Here is a 27,068-nt window from a genome sequence, read left to right on the forward strand (position 1 = left end):
GTGGCGCTCAGCCCCCCCACGGCCTTCACGGAGTTTTTCTTAAGTAATCTCTACCCCCAAGGTGGGGCTCGAGTCCTGAGTTGTGTCGGGCCCCCTGCTCGGTGGGGAGCCTGCTTCTCCCTCTCCGTCTGCCCCAGCCCCACCTCGCTCTTGTTCTCTCTCAAATAAAATAAAACCTTAAAAAAAAAAAATTCAGATGCAGATAGGACGGCCACGCCTGCCCCCGCTGGGACTCCGCTGCCATGGGGTCTGCCTCACTGGGCCCCATGGAGGAGGCCGCGTGGAGGCGGCTCTGCAGGGGACATTCTGAGGTGCAGCTGACGATCTCTGGGGGAGATGGCAGGGTCCCCCCCCCGCCCCGGCAGCTGTGCTGGAAGGGTGGTGGGCAAGGACCCCACTGAGTCAGCTCTGCGGCCTGAAGCTGTAACCATAGGAGCGGATCCAAACAGGCTTCAAATAAAGACGGCCTTTTACTCGCACTCGATTTGCACGCGGCCTTCGTGACAGGAGTCAGACCCCCGGGAGCCTTCATCCCAGCCGGAGGCTCGTGCTGCGGGAGCACAGGTGCTCGCAGACGCAGACGGATGCCGCCGGGGCCCCAGACCGTTCTCTGAGTGAGGAGCCTCCCGGGGTGGCCAGCAGCCCTCACAGGCTCTTACTCCAAGGCCGCGTCGGTGGTCTGTGCCCCGCACCCGTGCTCCCCCCAAACCTGCTGTGGCACGCAGACCCGGCTGTGAAGCCAGGGAGCTGGGCGGCCACAGATGGGAGGGTTGGCGGGGCCGGGCCGGGCAGTCCCAGGGCGCACAGCAGAGCCCTGCATCATGTGCGCAGTGACCAGAGGTGAGACACCCCGCCGCCCACCGGGTCCTGCTGGAGCTCTGAACTCCGACGGGCCAAGCGCTGCCCCTCCCCCACAGGGTCCACGGGGTGCCAGGGTGAGTGCGTGTGGATGCCCAACCCTCCCCCCACAGCACCCCCCCCATCCTCGGGGCAGACCTCCGGGGACCCCTGGGTGCAGCAGGCTCCAGCAGCCCCTCTGTGGCCAGTGTGTCCTTGCAGCCTCTCCCTGCCACGGTGGCTCCAGCAGCCCCCTCCCCTCGGGTCCCACGGAGCGCGGGCACTGCTCCAGACAACGGGTCAAGGACGTGTGGGCCTGGAGTGGGTGCCTGCTTGTGGCGGGGGAAAGGGGCTGCCACCCCTTCCTTGGCCTCCTGACCACCTCCTCCCACCCCCATCCCCCAGGCCAGGCTGGGGCAGCATCAGGAGCCCCTCCACGCTCGGGGCTTGTGGTCGAACCCCTTCAGGGAGAGCAGACGTCTTGCATCTCGGAAGGGACGCAACGGGCCCTCAGACCCTGAGGTGGTGCGCTCCGGGCGGGTCCCGTCTGGGCTGGTCCGTGCGCCCCAAGCCGCCAGCAGTCACCCGTGAGGAAGGTCAGTGTTAACCCACTTCGGGAGCGGGCAGGACACTGGTGGGCATGGGGGGAAGTGCGGCTCCAGGGGCCCCAGCATCCCCGTGTCCACCTGGTAGAAGGGCCTGCCACTGGTCAATGTCCAGCTTCTCCCACAGAAACAGGAACCCATTAAGGTTTCTATTTAGGTCATTTTTTTTTTTTTTTTAAAAAAGAAGAGCATTGTCTAAAACAAGTACCTGGACACCGGAGCCACAGGCCACAGGAACCAGGGCTCCCAGCCTCGCACTGCAGGGGCCAAGTCCCCATCCCAGTCACTGGTCCCCAGGGACAAGCAGGGCCTGCCACTGGGGGTGGGGGGGAATGATGGTACAGAGGCCTGGTGGGCACGTGAACCCCCACTGTCCACCACGTGTGGGTGGGGACAGTTCAGCCCTCAATGTCCCAGCAGCTGCCTGAGTGTCCCCCACAGGCGAGGGGACAGGACCAGAGCACCAAGCAGGGCAGAGGGGCACTGTCCTTGGGCCACCGCAGGGCAAGCCAAGGCCCCTCCTGAGGCAGGCAGCCCCTGAGGCGCAGATCACAGGGAGGTACCAGGGAGCGTCCCTGCTGGTCGCTGGCTCCACACTCTCACCCCTGGAATGTGGACGAGGCCAGAAACCTGGACTGCTGACACCAAGGGGCGGGCCACCTGCAGGGGCGCAGAGGGAGCGTCCACTCGGAGACGCCAAGGCCCCGGGAACGGGAGGGTGCTGGCGGGCGGCCTCTGGCGTCGGAGGGTCAGGCTTTGGCCTCGGGCCGCTGGTTCTGCTCCTGGGAGGTCAGTGGCGGGGGGCCGGGCTGCAGGCTGCTGAGGCCGCCGTCCTGGACACTCAGCATCGGCACGGCCTTCTCCTCGGCCGGGCTCCTCAGCTCCGGCGGCTGGGGCGCATGGTGGCTGTCCCGGAAGTGCCGCAGGACCACCAGCATGGCCCCCGACAGGTAGACACCAAACAGCACCAGGAAGTACACGAAGTAGACGAGGAACTGCAACAGAGGGGGGGGGGCTCAGCCTGGCGGGGTGGGGGGGCTCAGCCTGGCGGGGGGGGTGGGGGCTCAGCCTGGCTGGGGGGGGCTCAGCCTGGTGGGGGGGGGTGGGGGCTCAGCCTGGCGGGGGGGTGGGGGCTCAGCCTGGCGAGGGGGGGGCTCAGTCTGGCGGGGGGGGTGTGGGGGCTCAGCCTGGCGGGGGGGGGGCAGGTGAGCAGCGGGCGGGGACCGCAGAGGCCAAGGGAACACAGTAGCGGTGGGGGCGGGTGCTCAGGGGTCAGGGGACAACCCACAGGGGGCAAGGCCCACCCCTGCCCTCCTCCAGGCCACGGCCCACGCAGCCCCAGGGGGCTCCCACCACGTTCCCACAGAACCCTGGCACGTTTCCTGCAGCTGCGTGGCCTTTGTGACCCACCCCAAGGCGCTCTGCCCGCTCTGTGACAACAAACACGTGCTTCCCTTTGTGGGCCACGTTCCCACGGCTGCCGAGGGCTCGCGGACGTGTGTGCGCAGAGCCCGGTCCAGAAGAGGAGCCCGAGGCACCGAGGCCCTGCTGCACAGCTCCGAGCACCGTGCCGGCTCCCGCCCCAGGGACAGGTGCAGCTGCACACGTCCCTCCTTATCTCACGACCACCGGGGCAGGCGGTGCTGGGCGGTCTCCCGCATCCGTGGGCCAGACCGGCGTGAGTCCTGCCCGAGACCGTGGCGCTCTGCTCCCCACGGGCTCCTCTCTGGTGCCCTTCCAGGAAAGCTCATCTTTACAAGCAACACTGGGAATCGAACCGTCACGGGCTTTGCTTCCGGGGGGATGGAGCTGAGTGTCTTCCCTGTTCCTCCCCCGACGACAGCTAGAACCCTGGACACTACACACAGAACACACAAGGCGGTAACTGAGAGAGCCGGAGGGCGCTACACCAGCCAGGGGCGCTGCAGGCCGAGAAGAACACGGCAATATGTCCCCTGAGCTTTTTAAACTTTGCACTGTGCTTATTTTTAGATCTGAAGAAACCAGCAATCCAGAAAAGCCAGCTGATGAAGGAAAAAAACCACAACAAAAGCTGTTCTTTCCGGTCAAAGTACAAGGAGAGGGACAACCCAGGACAGGGACCTGACAGAGGGGAACCACTGGACTCCAGCCAGACCCCACCCCCATTACCTAGACTCTAGCCAGACCCTACCCCCATTGTCAAGCCTCCAGCCGGACCCCACCCTCACCGTCCAGACTCTAAACTGACCCCACCCTCACCGTCCAAACTCTAGCCAGACCCCACCCCCACCATCCAGACTCCAGCCAGGCCCCACCCCCACCGTCCAGACTGCAGCCAGACCAGACCCCACCCTCACCGTCCAGACTCCAGCCAGAACCCACCCTCACCGTCCAGACTCCAGCCAGACCCCACCATCACCGTCCAGACTCTAACCCGACCCCACCCTCACTGTCCAGACTCCAGCCGGACCCCACCCCCACTGTCCAGACTCTAACCCGACCCCACCCCCACCATCCAGACTCCAGCCGGACCCCACCCTCATTACCCAGACTCCAGCCAGACCCCACCCCCACCGTCCAGACTCCAGCCGGACTCCACCCTCATTACCCAGACTCTTGCCAGGCACCACGCCCCTGCCGGTGGTGGTGGTCAAGGCACAGTGGGAAGCTGGAAAATTCACCCCAGGAGAGACCACACAGAAAGCCTGGACTTTCACTCTCCCCAGGTGGTAAAAACCCCCAACTCCCTGCCCTGCAGAGTGAGGACTCTCACCATCACCCAGCAGCAGCAAGAACACCCCATCCATCCACCCCGTCCCCTGGTGTCACTAGAGGCCACGTGGGAAGCGGTAACAAGGCACCCATGCCCCTAACTGCGGGAGGCTGGAGGCCAGGTGGGGAGCTGGAACTCCCATCCCCACCCAGCAGTAATAAGGAGGCCCCCCATCCACCCCTCGGTCAGGAGGGCTGAGTGGGGGCCTGTTATCTGGCTGTAACAAGGCACAGGTTCCCAACTTCCTCTGCTAGGCCAGTGTCAGGGGAAGCCAGTTACGGTGGAAGGTTTCAGTAAGATCCAGATCTCATAATATCCAAAATGTCCAGGTCCGATCACTCAGCATACTTAGAACCACAAAGACCTCTAACTGAATGATACAGTCAACGGACAGGGACACTGAGATGACACAGATGTTGACATTATTGGAGAAAGACTTTAAAGCAGCCACAGTACAAATGCTTCAACAAGTAGTAACACACTAGAACAGATGAAAACGTCTAAGAAAAGAAATAGAAGAGATAAAGAACAGTTAGACCCGAAAATGCCACAACCAAACTAAAAGCTCAATGAATGGTCTCAACAGCAGAGCAGATGGAACAAAGAAAACAAGCCGTGAACTAGAAGATGGGATGACAGAAACCACCAAATTCGAACAGAAAGAAAACAGACTAAAAAAGTCATAAGCAGAGCCTCATTCCCTTTAATTACAGAAGATGTGATGCTGTGTCATGGGAATCCCACAAAAAGAATGAGGATAGGGCTGGAAAAGTACTTGAGGAAATAGTGGCTGAAAACTCCCCAAATTTGGTAAGAGACATAAACCAACAGATTTGAGACACCGAGGGAATCACAAACCAGACAAACACTAAGAAAACTAAAACAACACACCATATTTAAACTTCTGAAAGCAAAAGGCAAAGAAAAAGGAAAAAATCGTGGTAAGAGAAAAAGTGGATTCTTCATCAGAAGCCATGAAGACCACAAGGAATGGACACATTTTTCAAAGTTAAAAGAAAAAGCTATCAACGTAGAGGCCTATATCCAGTGATAATCTTTAGAAATGAAAAGTAAATCAAGACACTCTCAGAAGAAGGAAAAACTAGGAGAAAATTTGTCACCAGCAGACCTACCCTGAAAGAATGGCTTAAAGGAGATGCTCTAAACAAAAGGAAATCATGAGGAAGAATCCCTGGACTAACAGGGAAGAGAAAGAACACAGTGAGTCAAATCATGGGTAAATAGAAGACTTTCCTTCTCCTCTAGAATTGTCTACATGTTTGATAGTTAAAGCAAAAGTTAGAACCCTATCTCATGTCGCTGTCCTGGTACACAGAGGAAAGTACTTCAGACAACTGTACTACTAACAGTGGACGGTAGAATGACATAGTAGGAGGTAAGATTCCATATTTGACTCAAACTGGTCATTTAACACACAAAGCCACTATCAAAAAAACTGTACTAAGAGATATACTAAAAAAACACAACAGATAACCTAAAATGAAATTCTAAAGAATGTGCAAACAATCCGTAGGAAGGCCAAAAAATAAAAAGCAGTGAAGAAAAGCAAAAATGGTACGGCAGCATCAACTCTTAATACAGCGACAGTTACACTAACCATAAATGCTCTAAATTCGCCACTTATTAAGACAGATGTTGGCAAAACAGACTAAAAACGGGACTCAATCATACGTGGTCTGTAAGAAACTCACTTCAAAGAGAACCATACAGTCAGATAACAAGTAAAGGGGAAGAAAAGAATATATTGCGCAAACGTTAATGAAAGGAAAACAGGAGAGATTATATTGATATCAGGTAAAGCAGACTTCAGAGAAAAGAAAATGACCAGAGGCAGAGAAGGACATTCCATTCCGTAATGATCAGAAGTTCAATCCATCGAAACACACACAGCAATTCCCAAGCACACGCAACCAACAAAAGAGCTACGAACGTGAAGCGAAAATGTGACAGAGCTGAAAGGAGAAACAGCCAAATCCACAGTTCAAGATGCAGGTGCCAACAGCCCTCTCTCCACAACGGAACGAGACAAAAATCACAAGGATAGAGAACAAATTGACACCATCAACAGCAGGATCTAACTGGAATTTATAAAACACTCTACCCAACAACAGCAGGATTCACAGCCCTTTCGAGGGTCCACATAACATACAACAAGACAGACCACATCCTGGGCCATAAAATAAACCTCAACAAATTTAGAAGGACTGAAATCAGATACGCTGTGTTCGCTGATCACAAAATGGAATGAAAATAGAAATCGGTAACAAAGAAAACCCCAGGAAAATCGCAAAACACCTGGCAACTAAACAAAAACCCTTTGAAAAAATTAAAAGGTCAAAGAGAAAGTCTGAAGAAAGCTCAGAAAATACACTGGATGAACAAAAATGAAAATGCAGCATACCAATCTGTGGGATGCAGCTAAAGCAGTACTGGGAGGGAAATGCATAGCACTAAATGCAGATGTCAGAAAAGAAGTCTTGTCATTAATCTAAGCTCCCATCTCAGGAACCTACAAAAAGAGGAACAATATAAATGTAAACCAAGTAGAAGGAAATAATAAAGACAAAGTTCCAGCCAGCTACAGGAAGACAAGACCAGGAAATAAAAAGCATATGAAGAACAAAACCTCCTAGAACTAATAAATGGCCTCAGCGAGACTGTAAAAGACTAACACTCAAGTATCCAACTGTATTTCTATATGTTCACGACAGACACATAGATACTGCTATGAAACGAACTGTGTCCCTCCAAAATTCACTTGTGAAAACCCCACCCCCAGTGTGACTGTCGTTGGAGACAAGGTCTTCAAGGTGGTGATTAAGGTCAAAAGGGGTCCTAACAGTAGGCCCTACTCCAACAGGACCGGTGTCCTCAGAAGGAGAGAAAGACACCAGACATGCACGCACACACAGAAAAGGCCACGTGAGGACAGAGAGGACGACGTCTACATGCCAATGAGTTCCTCAGGAGGAACCAGCCCTGCTCACACCTTGATTTCAGACTGCTAGCTTCCAGGACTGCAAGAAATAAATTCTGTTTAAGCCACTGGGTCTCTGGTATTCTGATATGGCGGCCCTAGCAGACAAATAGACACGAAAATTAAAAACACAGTATCATTCACAATTGCTGAAAAAACAACAAAATACTCAGGTATAAATGTAACATAGCAGGTACAATACTTGTACTTCTACAAAATGCTGAAAGAAATCAAGAAAGTTCTAAATAAATGGCGAGATGCACCATGTTCACAGACTGCAAGACTCAACAGAGTAAAGATGTCCATTCTCCCAGAAATGACTCAGGCTTCCTGCAACTCCTAGCAAAATCCCAGCAGGAATTTCTGTAGGTAGACAAAATTACTCTAAAATTTACGTGGAAAGGCAAAGAAAGTATAACAGCTGAAACAATTCTGAGAAACCATTTCAAAGCTGGAAAAACCAGCGTGCCCAATTTCAGAACTTCCCATGTGGCCGGAAAGCAGGACGCCGCAGTGACCGTGGAAGGGCAGGAGTGCAGTTCAGGGACAGACAGAGAAGCCAGAAACGGACTCGCGCGGACATGCGCCACTCAGGTCCGACACGGGTTCAGCAGCAATCCGACAGAGAAAAGACAGTCTTTTCAACGAGAGTCTTGGTGACCGGACGTCTACAGAGCAGCCTTGATGGAAACCTCACACCTCATACAGGTATCACCTCAGAACGGATCACAGACTTCCATGTAAAACTACAAAATTTTGTTTCTTTTATTTTTTGTATTTGAAGAGAGGGAGGGGGAGAGGGAGAGAGAACCTTAAGCAGGCCCCACACCCATCGTGGAGCCCAGTGCAGGGCTCCATCTCACAACCCTGAGACCATGACCTGAGCCGAAATCAAGAGTTGGATGCTTTACCGCCTGAGCCACCCAGGCGCCCCATTTACTTTTTTTAATTATTATTTTAGTAATCTCTACACCCAATGTGGGGCTCGAACTCACAACCCCCAGATCAAGAGTTTGCATGCTCTTCTGACTGAGCCAGCTGGGTGCCCCCAAACTATAAAACTTTTAAAAAGATATTGGGGAAAATCTGCAAGAGCCTGGGTTATGCAAAAAGTTCTTACACTTGGCACCAAAACCCAGATCCATAAAGGGAGAAACCGATGAATCGGACTTCACCAAAATTAAGTTTTGCTCTGCAAAACCCTGTCAGGATAGAAAGACAAGCTACAGCTATGGGGAAGGCGTACGAACCATTACAGTTGACCCTTGAAAAAAGCAGGGGTTAGAGGTGCCACGTGTAACTTCTGACTCCCCCAAAACTGACCTGCTGGTGACTTACCGTTGACTGGAAGCTCTACCAGTAACACCACTAACACCGTACGTGCGAAGGCGTACGTTACACACACTGTTCTTTTTTTTTTTTTTTTTTTAAGATTTTATTTATTTATGTGACAGAGAGACAGCCAGTGAGAGAGGGAACACAAGCAGGGGGAGTGGAAGAGGAAGAAGCAGGCTCCCAGCGGAGGAGCCTGATGTGGGACTCGATCCCGGAACGCTGGGATCACGCCCTGAGCCGAAGGCAGACGCTTAACGACTGAGCCACCCAGGCGCCCCATACACACACTGTTCTTACCGGTAACACCACTAACACGGTACACGTGTACCCGTATGTTACACGCCCTGTTCTTACCATACGGGAAGCTACAGAGAATACTAAGAAAACCATGAAGAAAACGCATCTGTAGGGGCGCCTGGGTAGCACAGTCGTTAAAAGCGTCTGCCTTCGGCTCAGGGCGTGATCCCGGCGTTCTGGGATCGAGTCCCACATCGGGCTCCTCTGCTAGGAGCCTGCTTCTTCCTCTCTCACTCGCCTGCTCTGTTCCCTCTCTCGCTGGCTGTCTCTCTTTCACATAAATAAATAAAATCTTTAAAAAAAAAAAAAAAAAAAGAAAACGCATCTGTATCACCACATCTATTGAAAAAAGTCTATGTCCACGTGGACCCAGGCAGTTCACAGCACGCTGTCGAGGGTCCGGTCTATATCCACCTACAGCAATAGGTACAAGCAATGCTCAAAACTCAAGAGTGAAAAAACAAGCCATCCAGGGCGCCTGGGTGGTGCAGTTGTTAAGCATCTGCCTTCGGCTCAGGGCGTGATCCCGGTGTTCTGGGATTGAGCCCCACATCAGGCTCCTCCGCTAGGAGCTTGCTTCTTCCTCTCCCACTCCCCCTGCTTGTGTTCCCTCTCTCGCTGGCTGTCTCTCTGTCACATAAATAAATAAAATCTTTAAAAAAAACAAAAACAAAAAACAAGCCGTCCAATCAGGAAACAGGGAGCGAAGGACCGCCTCTCCAGAGGACGTGCGGGCGGCACATGAGGGCAGAGCATGGCTTGCGCCATCAGGGAGACGCAAACAGAACCACAAACCAGCATCACCCCACGCTAGACGCTCCATGGAAAACGGGCGACACGCAGCGCTCCCGAGGATGTGGGGAAACGGGCTCTCTCTCTCGTACCCGCCGGCAGAAACACAGAACAGAGCAGCCACCGGGAGAAGAGCGCGGCAGCTCCTTAAACCCACACGACTACCGGGAGTCAGCAATGGCGCCTCTGGGCCCTCATCCCAGGCAAATGAAAACCTACGTTCAATGTGCAAAGCACCTTGACTCACAACAGCCGAAACCGGGGAACGACCCAGTCATTCACGGGGAGCAGGTATACCAGCTGTACCGCCAACCCAACAGGGCACAGCTACGGACCCACCGGACCTCAAGGGGGGCGGGCTGAGAAAGCCCATCCCACAGGTGACAGACCCCAACTCCACTCAAGTGACATTCTTGAAAGGAGAAGATACAGAAATGGTGGAGGGACTGTAGGGCTGGGGCCAGGGGTGTGGCCGGGAACCGGCGCTGCGGGGCCCTGAGGGGCAGGAGCCTTCTGGGTCTTGCCTGTGTGAGGTCAGCCGCCGACAGGGACGCTGCCCTGCGGGGCATGTCCGGTGCATTACCTCTAACACTGCATATGAATGTACGGTTATCCAAAAATAAAAAGTCTAACAAAACTCAAGCCAACGAGGGCCAGCTCCCCACTTGCTGGGCCCTGGTTCCCACAAGTCTCCAGCCTGCAGCTGGCTCGCTCTCAACACTGTGAGAATTCACAAAGGTAAACCTCACCCAAGCCGAGTCTGGAGGCTGGAAGGGGGCCCTGCCACTCAACCCCGATTACAGGAAGAATGGCCAATCACAGACCCAACAGAAGAACCCTCCACGGGAGAGAATGACCAGTGACAGGCCCCAACAGCGGAAGTTCACGGAATCTTCTACAAGAATCAGCCACCCCTGCAACTCGGCCAACGAGAAACTGAGAAACCGTCATCACCCTGATTTCCTGCTTTTCCCCCAAAGGACTTCTGTCCTGAATTGCAATTCTTTGTTATTCCCAAATAAGCCCATTTTTGCTGTTTTCATTTTCAGGCCAAGCCCACTTGGGATGACGTGAAGATACACACGGGCCGTAAAGAGGGAAAGTGAGCAAGAGGGGCATGGGTTACTCTCCCCGTGGACCCCAGCGCCGCTTCCAATCATGAACTAACCGCCCCCCTTCTACATTTAGCTAACTGGGAAAGGAAACGTGCCGGAGAAAATCCAACGTATTTTTCTCTCCATCTGACCCAACGCAGCCAGGAGCCACCACATGGGAAGGCCCAGCCCCTGGAGAAGAACCCCCAGCCCCCCTCCCAGCTGTGGGCCCCAGGGCACAGCCCGGCTTCTAGGCACACCGCCCCTGGCCCCCCAGGCTGAACAGGGCCATCAACAGGGGTAGTGACCTGACGTCAGTGTCCATAGGCAGGTCGGAGCCGCCATGTGGCTGGGTCCACTGTGCCCTCTGGGAACTGAGATGAGCCTCCGTCCATCCACACTAACAACCCCGCTGCCCAGAGGGGATCAACTGGGGGCTCCTCCTGGGAGCTGCTGCCGGGCAAGGCTCCGTGGAAAGTTCTGGGGCCAAGGCTGCTCCCCTGCAAAGGCTGCTGCCGTCTGGTGAGGCTCCCAACCTGCCCATCCCTGGGCACAGGGCGCACCCCCCAGCCCCTCCTGCCCACCCCTAGGTGCAGGTGCACACGCCTGTGGACCTGAGTCCGGCTCACGCACCGTGGGGGGCTCTGCCAATCCCGCTCGGGCTGCACAGTCCCAGTGCTCAGCCTGGGGGGCCCTGCAGAAGCCTGCAGACATGAGCGAGTGGTTCAGACCTTCTTCTCCCCAAGGGCATGTCCAAGCCCCACAGGCCAGTTTCTAAACAGGAGGGTCTGCCCCTGCCCAGCACCTCCTCCCAGGGCCAGCTCACCCCCTCAGAGCTCGGAACTTCTCTGTGGAGCCCACCAAGCCCAGGGATGTCCGGGCTCGGGCAGATGGCGGCTGCAAGCCCCCAGGCTGAGGCCACTGATCCCGGGGCCCGGTTACCGTCCCTCCTGCATGCCCATCCTCTGGCTAATTCCAGCCGGCCCGGACAGGTCCTGCCTTGGCTGAGACCACCCACAGTCACACGTGTGAGCGTTCCGCAACCTCACAGGGAACAGGAACTTTCAAGCTCTCAGAAGCACCAAGAACCCGCTCAGGGTTGGATGAGGGAAGGGACCGGAGAGGTCCCTTCAGCACGCACCGATGTCACCCCCACCAGCTCCACTTTGCTGTCTTGTGTATGGCAGACAGACAGCTGGCATGAGCCAGGGCCCAGGTCTGACAGGTGTTGACATGAAGGGCAGAGATCTAAAATGAGGGCAGTGAGCTGTGACCCACAAGGAAAGGGCTCACGGCCATGCCTCCATCCTTCCTGGGACATCAGCCAGCATGGGGGAGGACGGGGGCTGGTCAGAGCTCCTCCAGAAAGGACTGCACCTGGGCTGGCCTCAGAGGTCAGAGGGCATCCAGCTGCCCTTCCCTCCCTGCTTGGGGCTTCTTGCTTCCTGCTCCGCTCCAGTCTGTGTGCCTGGCCGGAAACGCCCAGCCCACCTGCGCACAACCTCCCTCCCCCAGAAGCGGACCTATAGTCCCAGACCCACAGAGTGGGAGATGCACTGGCCAGACACTTCCAGGCAGCGAGGCCGAGACGGGCTCACCTGTGAGTGGACTGGGAGACCCAGACCCCGCTTGTCAGAAACAACGAGGGTGATGACGGTCTTGAGGACGGTGGCGAGGAATGTATTGACTCCGAAGACCAGGGCACAAAGCTCTTTAGAGAGAGAAGACGCGATCTGAAAACTGAACGAGAAAGCGGCCAAGGTCAGACTCCGCGCGAGAAGCGCCCACAGTCCAAAGGGGACTTGGCAAGTCCAGCCCGGCACCCAGGCCACCCGCCGCTCCCAGGCACGTGCCCCGGGCTCTGAGAATCCCAGACCAAGGACAAGATGCACCCCCAGGAGGACGTTCAGAAAATCTCCCGGTAATTCTGGGGCAGAAATGGTCACCCACATGAGCACGGGCAGAATGTCATGAGCTCCTGGAAGCACGGTCATTCATTGTTAAGGACTTGATACGTTAGGAACAGGACAGTAAGACAAACGAGGAAAGCAGAGAACGCACATGCATTCGGCTCCCGGTCCTCTGCAGAAAAAGACATTTGAAGGTACTTCCCGTTAAAATCCCCAAAGTGCCTCTAAGAACGAGTAACTGGAGAGGAAATACTCTAGAGCTCTGAAAAGGGAAGGAGCAAACATACCCGAGAAGCCCTTCAAGAGGATGACAGAGGCCGAGGGGCTCCGCTGTGCTGCGGTCTGGGGTGGGAGCAAGACAGACCCGCCGGGCCAGGACGAGCAGCGGGGTGCCAGCACGCGGAGCGAGAGAAAGAGCGCGTCAGGCAGAGGTCCCAGGGAAACCCACACCGGGCCACGTCCCCAGCACGGCAGAACGCCACGCCACCCCTGCACGTGTCCCCCGCGGTCTCCACAATCCTGAGCAGGAGCAAACCGAGCTGTGCCAGTGGCACGCGGCGGAAATCTCCACCACATTCGGTTGGCCCAAGTGCAGCAGAGAATCCAGCTGAGGCCAGAACAAGCAGGCCACTCACACCAGGGAGGAGCCAGCCCCACTGTCCCTATGGAAAGGCCGCCACGCACTTGCCGGGTACCTACTGACACCCCCTTTCCGAAGCACAAGCCCTGCCCGGCCGGTCCCCTGCGGGGACCCAGCTGCGGCCACCGTCCCGACTTGGAGAAACAAACACGGGTAGAGGATGTTGATCTCAGGGCTGTCGTGGGAAAATACAGCACGCGCCACCCCCGTCAACCGGGGCCCCGCTGCAGGGCATCGGCAGGAGCCGGATTACGTGTGCCTCAGAGACGCTGAACCACACAGCAAAGTGCGCAGGGCAGGGGGCAGAGGGCCGAGCTCCAGCCCACGTCAGACCAGACACCCGAACGCCAGCGGCCAGACCCCAGGTGGGAGGAGGAGGCACCTGTTCCCTCCTCTACACCTGCCTGCATCGCGGCTGAGCTCTCCTGCCGTTTTTACAACCAAGAAAAACATTCCAGGAGCAAGTGGACGGTCGTCACAGCAGATGACCTGGAGCCCTCCCCAAGTGCTGCTGGTGACAGGACAGGGGGCGCCTGCCAAGGAAACGCTCCCGGGACATCTGCTGTGACGGAGGGTGAGGTGTGGTGGGAAGCAGGAAGACCAGGCCCGGCCACGGCGAGCAGGTAGGCAGCGGCCAGCACTTCCGTGAGGCAGCCCAAGACACCAGGAGCCCGCAGATGCTGCTTGAGCTCAAGAAGCAGTGGGGACAGATGCTCTCACTCGGGGTGACCAGGAGGGCCCCCCGCCCTCCCCTGAGGGGTGAGGCCCAGAGGGGAACCAGGGCCAAGCAGCAGCGGAGCTGATAACAGATGCAGGCCCACCCGCCGGGGGCAGGGGGCACAGGGAGGGAGGCTCCCACGTGCATGTAACATGGGCGCGTGTGACGTGAGCACGAGTGGCATCAGCTTCGTGAAAGGGTCAGTTCGAAGGAGCACAGAGAGGATCTCAGCAAGCTGGACGCGGGCGGGAGAAGGTTCTGAAGGCACAAGTGGCCGGAGGGCAGCTCTGGGGACACCCCTGGGCAGATAGAGGGGAGTCCCCAGGGGCGTGAGGAATGCGAGGGCACCAGGAGAGCCCTGGGCGGAGGGCGAGCTGGGCCACCTGGTCACTCCCTGGCCGTGCATCACTGCCCTGTGGTGGAAGGGGACAAGGGCCTCGTGCTCTGCAGACAGGCCCAGAGCAGTGCTTGGGGCCTTGAAGACAGGGAAGGGAGCTGGGAAGGACTTCACAAGAGCTGGTACTGTAAACGCTAAGTACCGTCCACGGGAGAAGCAGAGGGGACGCCACGTGGACCAGGCTCTGCGCCAAGCTCAGGGTCACAGAAGCCAGGACAGGCTGTGCTGTGGACAAACGGACACTGAGCCAACCGAGAGCACCCTGGGTTCACTGTTCTCCCCGACACGATTGAGCGCACACCACGGAATGGGCTCGGTGCTGCCCACACACACTCCTTCCGCTCCCCATGGAACATTCTGGAAGGGAGACCTCTTTACATATGCAGACGGCCTGTCCACCCCCAACTGGCAGGAGAAAGGTGTGTGCCCTCCAGCCACCCGCCAGTGGCCCAGGCTCTGGGAGCTGGCACTTCAGTGGCCACCCAGACCGTGGCCTCACAGCCACCCAACTCAGGTCAACTCACGTGGCAATGGGCACCAGGAACTGGTAGGCGCCACGGAAGAGCACAAAGGCCACGTAGCAGAGCCAGATGCTGTTCGTGCTGTACATGAGGAAGACCAGCACGGCCTGCACCGCCGTCACGCCCGCGATGACCAGCTTCGCCCACAGCGCCCAGCGGATCTTCACAAAGCCGGCGGAGAAGGAGGTGATGGCACCTGGGGAGACAGGACGGGTCACCGCCGACCCGGGGGGCGGGCGGGGCGGGCGTGGCCAGTGGCGCGGCGGGCCTACCGAGCAGGGTGGAGGCGGCGTCCGCCCCACCGTTGTAGACCGCGGTGGTGTCCGTGGTGGGGTGGACCACGTTCCACAGGATGTGCACGTAGTAGACGATGAGGTAATAGGCGGCCGAGTTGAAGACCCACCAGAGCGACCAGAGGCGCAGCTGCGGCGAGCGCAGGTTGTCCCCCAGCTCCCGGAGCATGCGCACCAGCGTCCAGTCCCGCCAGGCGCCCGGCTCGGCGTCCGGGTTCATGCGGTCCAGCTCGGAGGGCGAGGCCCCGCGGCGCACGGGGCCGCCGCGGTTGAAGAAGAGGCTGCGCTTGGGGCGCTTCAGGAAGAGGGCGAGGACCAGGCTGAAGGCGAGGAGCACGAGCGAGATGTAGTTGAGCGTGGAGAACGGGAGCCCGCCCACGGTGACGAGCAGCTGGCCCAGCACGGAGCTGGTGAAGACGCCCAGCAGCGTGGCAGCGCGCGAGTAGCCGGCCATGCGCTGGTAGCGCGCGGGCCGCACGAGCGAGAAGATGTAGGAGGAGTAGGCGATGCGCGCGGCCATGGTGACGCTGAAGAAGAGCTCCATGAGCTGCATGTGCAGCACGGAGCGGCCGAGCAGCAGCAGCAGCCACACGGACACGTAGCTCAGGCCCTGCAGCACCAGCACCGGCTTGTAACGCAGGTAGTCGGTCAGCAGGAACACGGGCACCAGCACGGCCAGGTAGGAGTAGGACAGCACCGGCGTGATCTCGTTGGTGACCTGCGGAGCGCAGGCGTGGGACACGGCCGCCGCGCCCCGCGCCCTCCCGCGCCCTCCCGCGCCCTCCCGCGCCCTCCCGCGCCCTCCCGCGCCACTGGGCCCTGCGCACACAGCCGCGGCGATGGTCCGGCGCGTCCCGCCCGCCCGCCTCCCGGTGCAGCGCAAGACGACCTCGGGGACGGCCGCAAACGCCGCGGTAGTGTGCGGACCTAGGTCTGTGTGCTTTCAGGAGATGAAAACTGGTTTCTCCTTGTTGTTGACAACGGGACCAACTTACACTCAGGCCAACACAGCCCTGGGAGGAAAGGCCTCCGGCAACAGGTTTCACAGAGCAGAGGGAGGGAGGAAACCAGAAAGAAAAGGGAACAGGAGAGGAGAGGCCACAGTAGGGCCATGCCTGTCTGCAGAGGGAGGGCGCCTGCCGCCAGCCTCACGCGGTCCCAGGGCACAGGGACGCTGCGAGGGAGCCCTGTACCTGACCTCACCGGGACCCGCCAAGGGGCTCTGGCCATGGCTCGGATTCACTGGGACAGGCACAGCTGGGCCCTCAGAGGTCACGTCCTCTCTGGGGACCCACTGACTCAGGGCACTACCCACCCCTGACTCGGGCCACAGAACAACCCGAGCCAGCCCCGGCCGCCCCAAGCCCCAAGAGCCAGCAGGCTCCAAGGCCCCACATAAGGAAACCGAGGGCCCATCGTGGAGCCTTGGGTCAGCATTGGGGCTGTGCTGTGTCCGCCACCTACCAGCCTCTGGGCAGCTGGGTGGACCCGGGCGCCTCAGCCAATTCACCCAGGGGTGTCTGTAGCCCTGCCCACCCAGGGGGTGCCACAGGATGGGCTGCGCTGGCCACAGGTGCCCCGGACAAATGTGGAACGGCCTTTCTCGGCTTGTGCCCCGGACCCCAGACTCAGCCCCACATGGACAAGCCTCAGGGACTTTGAGGGACGCTGTTGGATCCCCTCCCCTGACCGAGGATCCCCCACCTGGTGGCCTCCTCATCCCACACCCTCATGGGAAAGCCAACGATGACCCCAAAGGCTGTGGTCCCCACAGCACCGTGTACTAAAGGCCCCCAGGACATTGAGACTGAGTGCAGGTCAGTCCCAGGGGAAAGACTATCCCGCACTGTGTCACCAAGAGCCACGGGACCCAGCTCCAGAAGTCTAGACAGTCGATGTGGTGTCCAGGAACACCAAACAGCCCCTCGGTTATGACATCTCTGGACAAACGGCTAGCCACCAGAGCCCAGGGGCCAGAGACTTAGGAGAACCAACTACACCCCCCTCCTCCCCCTTCCTCCCCTCCTCCCACCCCCTTCTTACCCTCCTCTTCCTCCTTCCTCCCCTCTTCCTCCTCCTTTCTCTCCTCCTCCTCCCCCTTTCTCCCTTCCTCCACCCCCTTCCTCCCTTCCTCCTCCCTCCTCCCTCCTCCCCCTCCCACCCCGCATCCTCAATGGGCTCTCCTTGGGCTTGGCAGGCAAACAGGCCGGCAGAGGCAGCTGACCTGTCACACTTGGAAGGTACTAGGGGAGTGGGTGCCCACGGAGTCCCTGGGGCAGGTGGCAGCTGTCAAGTGGCCCGGCACTGGCACAGGACAGCCTCCTACTGGCCTGAGCCTAGCTGCCTGGACACCTTCCCAAGAGCCTAGTGTGGACGGGCCAGGTCCAGGCTGACGGGCCAAACACAGGAACCCATGCCCGGATCTGGATCCAGGTGGCTTCAGGGCGGCTGCTTCTCTGGATGGGCAGGCTCGGCTGGGCCCCAAAGCAGCCAGGACAAGTGGGGGTGGGGGCCAGAGCCAAGGGAAGGGCAGGAAGGACGCAAAGGATGCAGAACAGGGGGTTCTCAGGAGCGGGACGAGGGGACCCAGACGCCGGGAGGAAGCGCGAGAGCCCGATCCCTGGTGGCACCCGGATGGGAGCTGAGTACCGCCTGAGGGAGGGGCAGGACCAGGGCCTTCCTAAACCCCAGGACTGACGGGGGACAGGTGGGGCCAGCCCCGTGAGGAGGACTATTGTGAGAGGTCCTGGACGGGCTCCCCGTGGGCATGGCGCCACAGGACTCTGCCACAGGCAGCTTGAGGTAAGGGCGGCAGAGGCATGAAGGGACGGAGCAAGCCTCCTACCCCTCCCCAAGGCCCTCACTAAGGCAGGGAGACGGCGTCCCACAGCAAGGAGCGCGAAGGACAGTCTGGCGGGACTAAAACTTAAAACCCCCGCATGACAGGACACTATGAGCAAAGTGAGGGAACCAGCCCAGACAGAGAAACAGGTGAGACACAGGCAGTCAGATCCCCCAGGGCAACCAGGAGGCAGATGGCCCCACAGGAAGATGTGGAGGCTGGCCCAGCGAGCACGGTGACAGCCAGGTGACAGCCAGGCCCGGGGCTGCCGTGCAGACCAAAGGAATACAAGCCGACAGCAAGCTGCTCTCCAGGGCTATCAGATGGGCAGAGACTCAGCGGGGCCAAACCGCTGCTGGTGAGGGAAACGGGAAGCCAGCCGCACGTGCGGCAGGACCGGGTGTCCGTGCCGGTGACACCAGGCCCGAACACCAGGCCTGCGCAGGGCTGTGCCCAGGACACCTGCAGCAGCATCTCCCTCGGGGGTGACAAACTGGATGCCATCTAAGCACTAGGGGGACCCTCTGTAGTTCAACCGCTAGAGTGCGCGGAGGTCAGGCCAGCCAGCACGTGTGCAGACAGGTGTCCTCGGTCAGCCTGGCGGGGGGATACTGCAGAGGTCATCTTTGACCCCACTCGCCTGCACGTGTCAGACAAGCCAGCGAGGCCACAGCACCAGCACCTGTGGGCCTGGCTCGACCGTGTGGCCACTCTGGGGGTCAGGCCTCATTTGGACAGAGACTCCACGTGACTGAAAGAATTCCAAGGTCTGCAGGGGAAGGGGTCAGGGTCTCAGTCAGGGAGAAAGGCAGGGCCTCCCAGAGAAATCCAGCAGCTCAGTGGGACCCAGCAGTCCAGCAACAGTGACACAGGGCGGAGGGGCTGGCAGACACGCAGGAGGGGACGGAGGCTGAGGGCGGGGGCTGAGCTGGACCAGGGAGCACAGCGCAGAGCCAGCCCGGGACCAGGCTCTGGGGCAGGTCGAGCAGGGTGGGGACCTGAGCTCGGACAGAAGCCCCGGACAGAAGGCCTGACCATGCACTTTATCTACCAACAGCCCCGCGGCTCTTTCGTTCTTCAGATAAGGAAGCAGCAGGGATAAAGCCCGGCTGCTCTCACTCCTCTACGGCCCCAGGGTACAAGTTATTAGTCAAGTTTCAGCGAGGACATCTTTGTCCTGCCGCTGTAAATTCCTCCGTCCTCTCTTCAGGCACATGGCTGTTAGGTCTCTGCGGGAAGCAAACCCTCCCACCAGGTGAGCCCACGTGGGTGGGGGAGCGGGTGCCCCCTCCCCGCACCCTTCCCTCAGACCCCAGCAGATGCGGACACTTCTGCCCCCTGCCATCACTCTTTAACTGGCCTGCGCAGGAAGTCAGAGTCAGGCCCTTGGTGTGCAGGTGCCCCTTGGGGGGCAGGGGGCAGGACCCCTCACACCACACGGCCACCTGACCTTGCAGGCTCAGCTGCTCCCGGCCCGGAGCGCCCCTGCCCACGCCTTCCCCGCATGCCGTGACCACGCACCTGTTCCCGCGTGAAGTTCTTCTCCGGGCCCAAGAGGTAGGGTGTGATGAAGCTCTCCCCGGGCCGCAACTGCGCCATGAAGCCATAGAAACACAGATAGAACACCAGGCACCTCCAGGACTTAAGCTCGAGGTCCGGCCCCGGCTCCACAGGCACGCCCTTCTCCATCGCCTGGCTGGAGGGCACCATGCTGCCCAGGCCCCCGGCAGCCCCGGACAAGACGATACCGTTCCTGGAAGATGAGCCCAGGGTCAGAGCAGCTCCCCCAACAGCCTCGGACCCCACCCCACCTCCCCAGAAACTCCAGCGCTCTCTCACGTTGTCAGCATTCAATGCCCACGTGGGGAGGGGGCCCACAGGCCCCAGACCTGAGAACCGCCCGGAGCTTGTAACGAGCCAGACAACAGGCCCACCCAGCCAGGCTGTCACCACCTCCGGGAGCCAGAGGCGTTGCTGCACCCCACACCTCTCCACCACGGGGGCTCCTTAAATATCAACTCAAACCAAATACAACTTAGAGTGTAGTCTTTCAGGCACACCAGACTCATCTCAAGAGGTCCCGGCGGGCGGCTGTAGGTAGGGGCTGGGCACGAATCCCTCCCCGGGAGAGGTCCCAGGGGTGCAGCTGACGTCACAGCTCCCAGCTAGAGTTATGGGAGTATCACCTGGCCCCAAGATGGCTCAGGGCGTATGGGCTGGAAGAGTCCTGCTGGGACGCCAGGTACACAGCTGGCCACAGCGAGGGTGGCTGGTGGCCCCAAATGCAGCCTGGGAGTGCTGTCCCGTCAGTCTCTGGTGGTGAGACTCCATGCACAAGACTGGGGGATGTGGCAGATGGGGTGGGTGAGGAGAACAAAGGGAGACGCAGGAGCCTCTGGGGCCAGGGGAGCTGGGGCAGGGGTGTGTGTGTGACAAGGTGACAGACGGGACCACATGGGACAGAGGCCCAGACCTTAAGGCTCGTGACCCTGGCAGCTGGAGGCTCCACTAAACAGAAGCAGCCAGAGGCGTGGGCTGCCAGGTGGCCCCGTCCAGCCCCGTGTCCCCCACAGGCAGCCTCACCCAGGGGCACTTTGGGTAGAGCTAGAAGCAGCAGTAGTTAGACCACCAGGTCACACGGGGAGAACTCTCCATCCAGAGGGCTCCCTTCAGTGCAGGTGTGAACGGCACCCCTCCAAAACCCACCAAAGCTACTCTAACAGAGAGGAGCAGAGAATCAGACCTACTCACGGTTTATCTTTGTTACTACGTTTCTGTAAGTCCAGTGATGTTGGTTTTGCATTTATGGCATTGATATCAAATTCCCTTCTCAATGAGGAAGTCAAAAGTAAGCAGCCATGGATTGTCAGGTGAAGAGGGGCGCCGGTGCCAAGGGAACGTGTGGCTCAGGTGAGGCAGGGGCGCCCTGAAGGCAGAGCGGCAGCTCTGTGCTCATTCCTGCATGGCTGTTCAAGGAGGGTGATTGTAGAGGGTCTGGATCCGTGGAGAAACGCCCTCCAATTCCCAGCGGTGGGCACAAGAAGTTCCCAAGATGTGGGGCCAGCTCTGCGGGGCTTGGGGGGGGGGGTCCACGGACCCCAAGGAAAAGCCACCAGATTCCCAGCACATGCGGGAGACCGTCCAAGCAGGAAGGGCCCCCACACTCCTCCCAGGATGAGTCCCAGAAAAGCCAAGGGACTGCAAAGGACCTCCTCCCCACCCAGGACCACAGAGTCCTCACAGCAGAGTCCTCACAGCAGGCCCAGGGCCTCAGCAAAGCGAACTGTGGCTGACGCTTGGGACTGTTCCCACTTCTAAGCACCCATGCTTATTTCTGCGACACAGGGACAACAAGGGGGACAGCAGTGAACCCCTGAAGAAGCCAGGCTGTGGGTCTGCTTGTGGGGCGACAAGGAATGGCAGGGCAGGGGTGAGGCAGAGCTGCAAGGATGCCAGAGTTTCAAAGGGAGAGGTGAATGTGGGACAGAGGGTGGTCCCAGCAGTTACAAGGTCCTGGGACAACCCTTCAAGCTTCCAGGAGGCCACAGGAAACCATCAGCTGGGCCGGGAGCCGCAACTTCCCCTCCCCCTCCCCCACTGCCCCACTGGCATCGCAGGAAACGGTTGCATCAGGGATGCGGGCCAAGCGCTTCTGAGGACAGACTCTGTCACTCACTCTTCCAAACCCACCGGGAGCTTGCACAAGCAGATGGGAGGGAGAGGCAGAACCGCGCACACCTCAGGGTGCACCCCCAGCCCTAAGACCCCCCTCAAGGTCACTTTCCCGCTCGCAGGTACACTCCCTGGACACCAGAGCAGCCCCATACCACCCAGCTCAGCTCTCCGGCAAAGGGTGAGCAGCCAAGAACCCACCTAAGCTCAGGGCCCCCAGGAGTGGGTCCCTTCCCCATCCCGCAGGGGCTCAGAGCCCTGAGGACTTGGCCCTGCTGTTCAGAAGCTGTTACCTCCAGAAGCTGTGGGGGCTTCCCTTACCTGGTGTCCCCCGAGTCCTGGGGCAATGGCTTCAAGCACCAGCCCCAAACACACTCATGTTTTCTGTTCCGTACCCTGGACCCCTACAGCTTCCGAATCCGAGGAGCTCCAGCGAGAAGTGTCAGAAAGCCCAGCTCTGGGCTCTGCCCTGTGCAGCTATCTGAAGGTCTGGGTCACGGCCCAGGACTCTGCACCTAACACGTCCCACAGGCATGCCTGAGCGGGTGAACGAGCACAGCACCCCCAGGGGACACTGCCTCGGAATTTCTGGCTGGACACGCAGAGCCCCAGCCCGCACTCCCAGGGAGCGTAGTAAGCCGGCCCCCAACCACTGCTCGGAAGGGCCGCCAGGAGTCCTCCAGCCTCAAACCTCAGAAGAACGGGCAATGCAAGGAGCCGCCCCAGGTGCTGGCCAGGGAGCTCGCAGGGTGGGGGAGTGTCTGCAGAGACTGTCTCAGGGAGCCCCTGAACTCCCAGCCCACCCCCCAGCTCCATCCCTGCAATCTGGGAACACTGCCCAGTGCAGGGCGCAAAAGCTGGATGACCCAGCTCCCCAGCTTCCTCCCCATGGGAGAGGCCTCCCACCGCTGCTGGGGAGAAGCCCAAGCCTCTGCGGCCACCTCTTCTTTGATCACATGATGCTAAGGGCCCCTGTGTCCCCACAGCTCACTGAGCCCTGGGCTCCACGTCCTACACTCACGTCTCCCCTCTGGGGACTGCACTGTGCTCGCTCTACACTCGGGCCCATTAGCTGGCCTGGGGCTCCCCAGCCAAAGGTGTCCAGCTCCCAGCAGGAGTCCCCGCAGGAGTGCAGGTGGCCTCCCACCCACAGTGCGAGCACTAGAGAGGGGAACTCACGCTCTCCTCAGCCTGGGCGCCGGGGACCCGCTCTCCAAGGTCAGGAGCAGAGATGCTCACCCTGGACAAAGAGCATGTTCACTGCCCCACTGCTGGCCCAGCCTCAGCCAGCCCCACAGCAGAAACGGCAGAGAAAACGCTGAGACGCGCAGAAGGTACCAGACCTTCCCTCGAGAGCGTCCCTTCAGAACTGGGCACCCGCATTTCTGCTTCAGACATTCTTCCTGAATGTGGTTTGGAAAACCTGCCCCTCCTCCAACTCCAGGGGGGGAGGAAATCACCGTCCTGGCCCTCCCCTTCACAGGCAGCTCCGGGATTCCCAAGATGAGAGGTCCCGCGGCAGGGCACAGGTGGCAAAGCGGACCTCTGGTCACCCCTCCCAGCTCAAGTGCCCCAGCTTGTCTCCCAGAAGAAAGGAAGGGCAGTCCCTGAGGGGCCAGCACTGCAGGCACAGCACGAGCCGCCAGGTGAGGTGAGATAAACTCGATCCGCACGACCAGACACCCTGGAGACACGAGACCCGTGTCCACTCTGGAATGTGCATCTTGGAGGCGCATCTGCCAGGCTTCTGTCAACAGCGTTGCACGCGCACTTTCAAAGACTTCTGAAACAGGCTGGACAGCAGGTCACTGCACTGAGCCGGGCAGGACAAGGTCACAGGGAGGAGCTTGGCCCCATCCCTGGAGCACCGGCTGCCACACAGAAACAGGCACCCAAACTCCAGAGTCTGATTTGAAATCCATTTTTAACAGCAGCCACTATGGAGAGAGTGTGCAGCACCCCGGGACCAGTGTTCGTGAGCCCAGGGCAGCCTCGAGGCCTCTTACTCAGCTTCCCCGGGAGAGGCCACCGCGCCAGGGACTCAGGTTCAAAGGAAAGGGCTGGCGGACCCAGAAGCCAGCTGTCCCAGCCAGCAAGGCTGCATTCCGAGTGGACTTCGTCTGCCTAGGCTCAGTTTATTCGACTCACCTGAGCGGGGTGTAATCACCAACCCTGACAGGCGGCCAGCCACCACGGCTATGACTCAAAGTCCTCTCTCAAAAACAGACTGCTCTTTTAAACACGGAGGCCCTTCCCAGGCTCACACTCCAGGAAGGGAAGGCGGAGAGACCCCATCACACGCTCACAGGTGCAGAAACAGCCCAGAAGGCACATGAGGTGCCCATGCTCAGAACAGGTGGCTGGAGGGAGGACTGGCCGGGACTGCAGGTGTGCTGACCCCAGCCAACACTGTGCAACCTCAGGCCTCCTCAGGGCAAGCAGAGGGAATACGGGCCGACCAGGAGAGTCACAGGAGAGAACAGAGGACCCCATCACGTGCCTCCCAGAGAAGGTTTTAACAGTTCCCACGGGGACCCCTCCTCACAGCCCTCCAGCACCTGTCCTGGGGGGGGTGGTATGGAGCACCAGCCGCTGCTCCGTCCCTCCAGGACCTAGTTAGCCTGGAGACCCAAAACCAAACCAAACACCGCCTGTCTTGTTTTGGGTACTACTCTCCCAGGTTAACAAGGGAAGTTCATTACATTCTTAGTGAAAATGAGAAACCCTTACACCCTCCCCCCAAATCCCTGTTCCAAAGAGTAAAACTAAGCCCCCTGACCATCACTGCTATAGACACTCGGCCCACGAGTTTAAACACCGGGGCGGTGCTGCTGACCTCTGCCCAGCACCAGCAATGGCAGCATCTGGACTTACATCAACCAAAGCCCCTCAGAAAGAGAGGAGTTCCTAACCCCAAGTCAGGAGAATGCAAAAAATGAGCAATGCAGTCCAGCCCGAGGCAGCAGGGGGAGACACCACCCCGGAGCCCTCAGGGATGGGCTCCCAGACCGGCAGAGGGAGGCAGTTCCCCTGAGGCCAGAGAGTCCAGGCTCTGCTGATTCCATCTGGGCTACAAGAGGGCCCTCCAGGATCCCTGAAGAAACACCTGCCACTTTGCAGAGCACCGGGAGGCAGCTCTGAAATCCGACCGCACTTTGAGCAGAATGGAAAACGGCTTTTTCTAGATGCATTCCGATTTCTGAGCTGGCTCAGATTCTAACTTGTACTCTGAGACCTGGCAGGCTGGGGCTGGACACCCCGAGATAGTAAAGAACCCCATGAACACACCATGCATGCCTGCGCCACAACCCTGGACTCCCCGGGACAAGCGTTCAGCGGGGGAAAGCAGACAGGGCCTTTGGGGTTAGCTTCCTCTCGCAGAGATGTTGGGTCCACTCAGGAAAGGACTGCAAGCACAGTGCCCAGGTTCCCAGGCAATCTCCAGCACTCTGCTCCAACCGCTCCTCCGAAAAGGAAGTCCATGGACACCCACACAGTTCTGGGCTGGGAGACTGACGATGGGCTGGCACGGGACTGGGAAGCGCGCCAAGGGCCTTCCGGTCGGGTGGGTGGGCCGGGGATCCCCCGCAGCCCCGCCTTCCCGCCGGAGGAACACGTGCACCAGGGTGGTTCCGCCGGTGCACGGTACCCGGGCGCCAGCACCGAATCCACGCGGTCCTATCCATCCCGCGTAAGGGACCCGGAGTCCGAGGGTGACGGGAGAGGGTCGGGGCGCCGCTCAGAGCCCAACCAGCCGGACTGTGCGGAAGTGACAGGAGGTGAGTCCGGCGCTCCAGGGGTTGTGAGCGTGCGCGCACGGGGAGCACCAGGGAGAAATGCGGTCGGGGACAGCAAGCGGCTGGCGGGCGAAGCCCGAGTACCTCCCTACACGGGCGGAGGCGAGGATGGGGCGCTGCACGCGGGACCCACGGCCACCGCTGGGAGGAACGGGTCACCGTGCGCCCAGGGCGCGTCCTGCACGGGCGGACAGTGCCCACGCCCTATGCATTCACCGCCCAGCCCCGGCCCGTGACCTCGCACTCACCCCGCAGCCCCCCCGCGCGTGCCTCACCGAGTACCTGGGCGGCCGGCGTCCGCTCCTCGGGGCGCGTGGGCGGCGGGGGCCGGGGACCCACCAGACCCGGCGCACGCGCCGTCCCGGCGCACAGTGACCCGTGGCCGCGGGCGCTGCCGGGAAAGGCGGCGGAGCCCCGCCCCCAACCCCGCCCCCGCCGGAGCAGGAGGTACACGGCCCGCGCTCGCTCCGCCCCGTCACCGCCCTCCCCCCCCCCCCCCCCCCGCCGTCACGCGGCAGCCTTGTGGCGCAGGCGGGGGCGCCGCAGTGAGGGGCCTGGCGCACCCCGGGAGCATCCCGTCCGGCTTCAGCGCTCCCCGGACCTTCCCTCCAGATACCGGCCCCTATGCAGCCCCTCTCTGGACCATTTCCCCACCCCCGCCACGCCCCAGCCCCCCGCTGGGTAGTCCATCTGCCCTACCGCTAGGTCCGCAGGCCCACTGGACTGTCCCTCGCTCCCCCTCCAGCCCCCCATGCAGCCCCCACTGGACCGCCTCCCCCACCCCCGAGCTGTAGCCCCCACCGGACAGTCCCCCTGCCACCCCCCACCCCACCCCCCACCCCACCCCCGCTCCGCAGCGCCTTATGGACCATCCCCTTGCCCCTCCTTAGCCCGCAGCCTCCGCTGGACTGTCCCCCTGCCCCGCCCCAATGCAGCCCCCACTGGACCATCCCCTCCCTCGCAGCAGCCTCTTCTGGGCCGTCCCTCTGGCCCCCTATCTCACCCCCTGCAGCCCCCACCGGCCTGCACCTCCCCCTGCTCCCGCATACCCATGCACCCCATACCAGACCGCATCCCCCCAGCCCCCATTGGACCGACCCCTTCCCTCTGATCTGTTCCCCTGTCCCCTCCCCCCCGCCCCCCTGAAGCCACCACTGAACCACTCCTCCCAGAACCCCCACTGGACCACCCCCTCATGCAGCCCCCACTGGGAGGCCCCTTCCAGAGCCCACTGGAACCTACCCACACCTACAGGCCCTGGCTGCAGCTCGCAGAAGTCCTGGAGGGAGGCACTCCTACCCCCTTACCAGCGGCAACCGCCTCTCGGAGGAGAGCCGGCCCCTTGACCCCTGCTGGGGCTTACCCCCCCTGCCATCCCAAGCTAGAAGTTCATGTGCTTTTTCTTTTTGGCTCATTTTAAACGTTCCTTTTCTGGCTAACCCGCAAGCTTAAGCCAGGGACATTGATCACTGTGCCAAGCAGGACACATCTGTTGGGGTTTTGACGAACTTTCCCCTCCCCCCACACAGCGCCAGCCTAAAGAATTCACCCTGACCCACATTTGG

The 27,068-nt window shown here is 59.9% G+C and overlaps 1 protein-coding gene across 9 annotated transcripts; it reads right to left on the reverse strand.

The window, feature by feature from the left end:
• Positions 1-1,588: 1,588 nt before the first annotated feature.
• On the reverse strand, positions 1,589-26,839 carry SLC19A1 (solute carrier family 19 member 1). Of its 9 annotated transcripts, none has more exons than XM_057306863.1 (7): positions 25,786-25,866; positions 20,786-21,000; positions 19,556-19,787; positions 15,172-15,910; positions 14,903-15,095; positions 12,312-12,453; positions 1,589-2,437 (listed from the first exon to the last, which is right to left on the reverse strand). In XM_057306863.1, exons 3-7 carry the CDS (start codon positions 19,742-19,744, stop codon positions 2,192-2,194), a joined length of 1,509 nt encoding a protein of 502 aa, XP_057162846.1. In that variant the 5' UTR covers positions 19,745-19,787; positions 20,786-21,000; positions 25,786-25,866; the 3' UTR covers positions 1,589-2,191. The 9 variants fall into 9 exon arrangements, with proteins under 9 accessions (XP_057162846.1, XP_026337784.1, XP_044241772.1 ...); XM_026481999.4 differs by lacking the exon at positions 25,786-25,866 and adding an exon at positions 22,028-25,722; XM_044385837.3 differs by lacking the exons at positions 20,786-21,000; positions 25,786-25,866 and adding an exon at positions 26,746-26,839.
• Positions 26,840-27,068: the final 229 nt, after the last annotated feature.

Source organism: Ursus arctos, unplaced genomic scaffold (assembly GCF_023065955.2).
Source record: "Ursus arctos isolate Adak ecotype North America unplaced genomic scaffold, UrsArc2.0 scaffold_4, whole genome shotgun sequence".
Lineage (NCBI taxonomy): Eukaryota > Metazoa > Chordata > Mammalia > Carnivora > Ursidae > Ursus > Ursus arctos.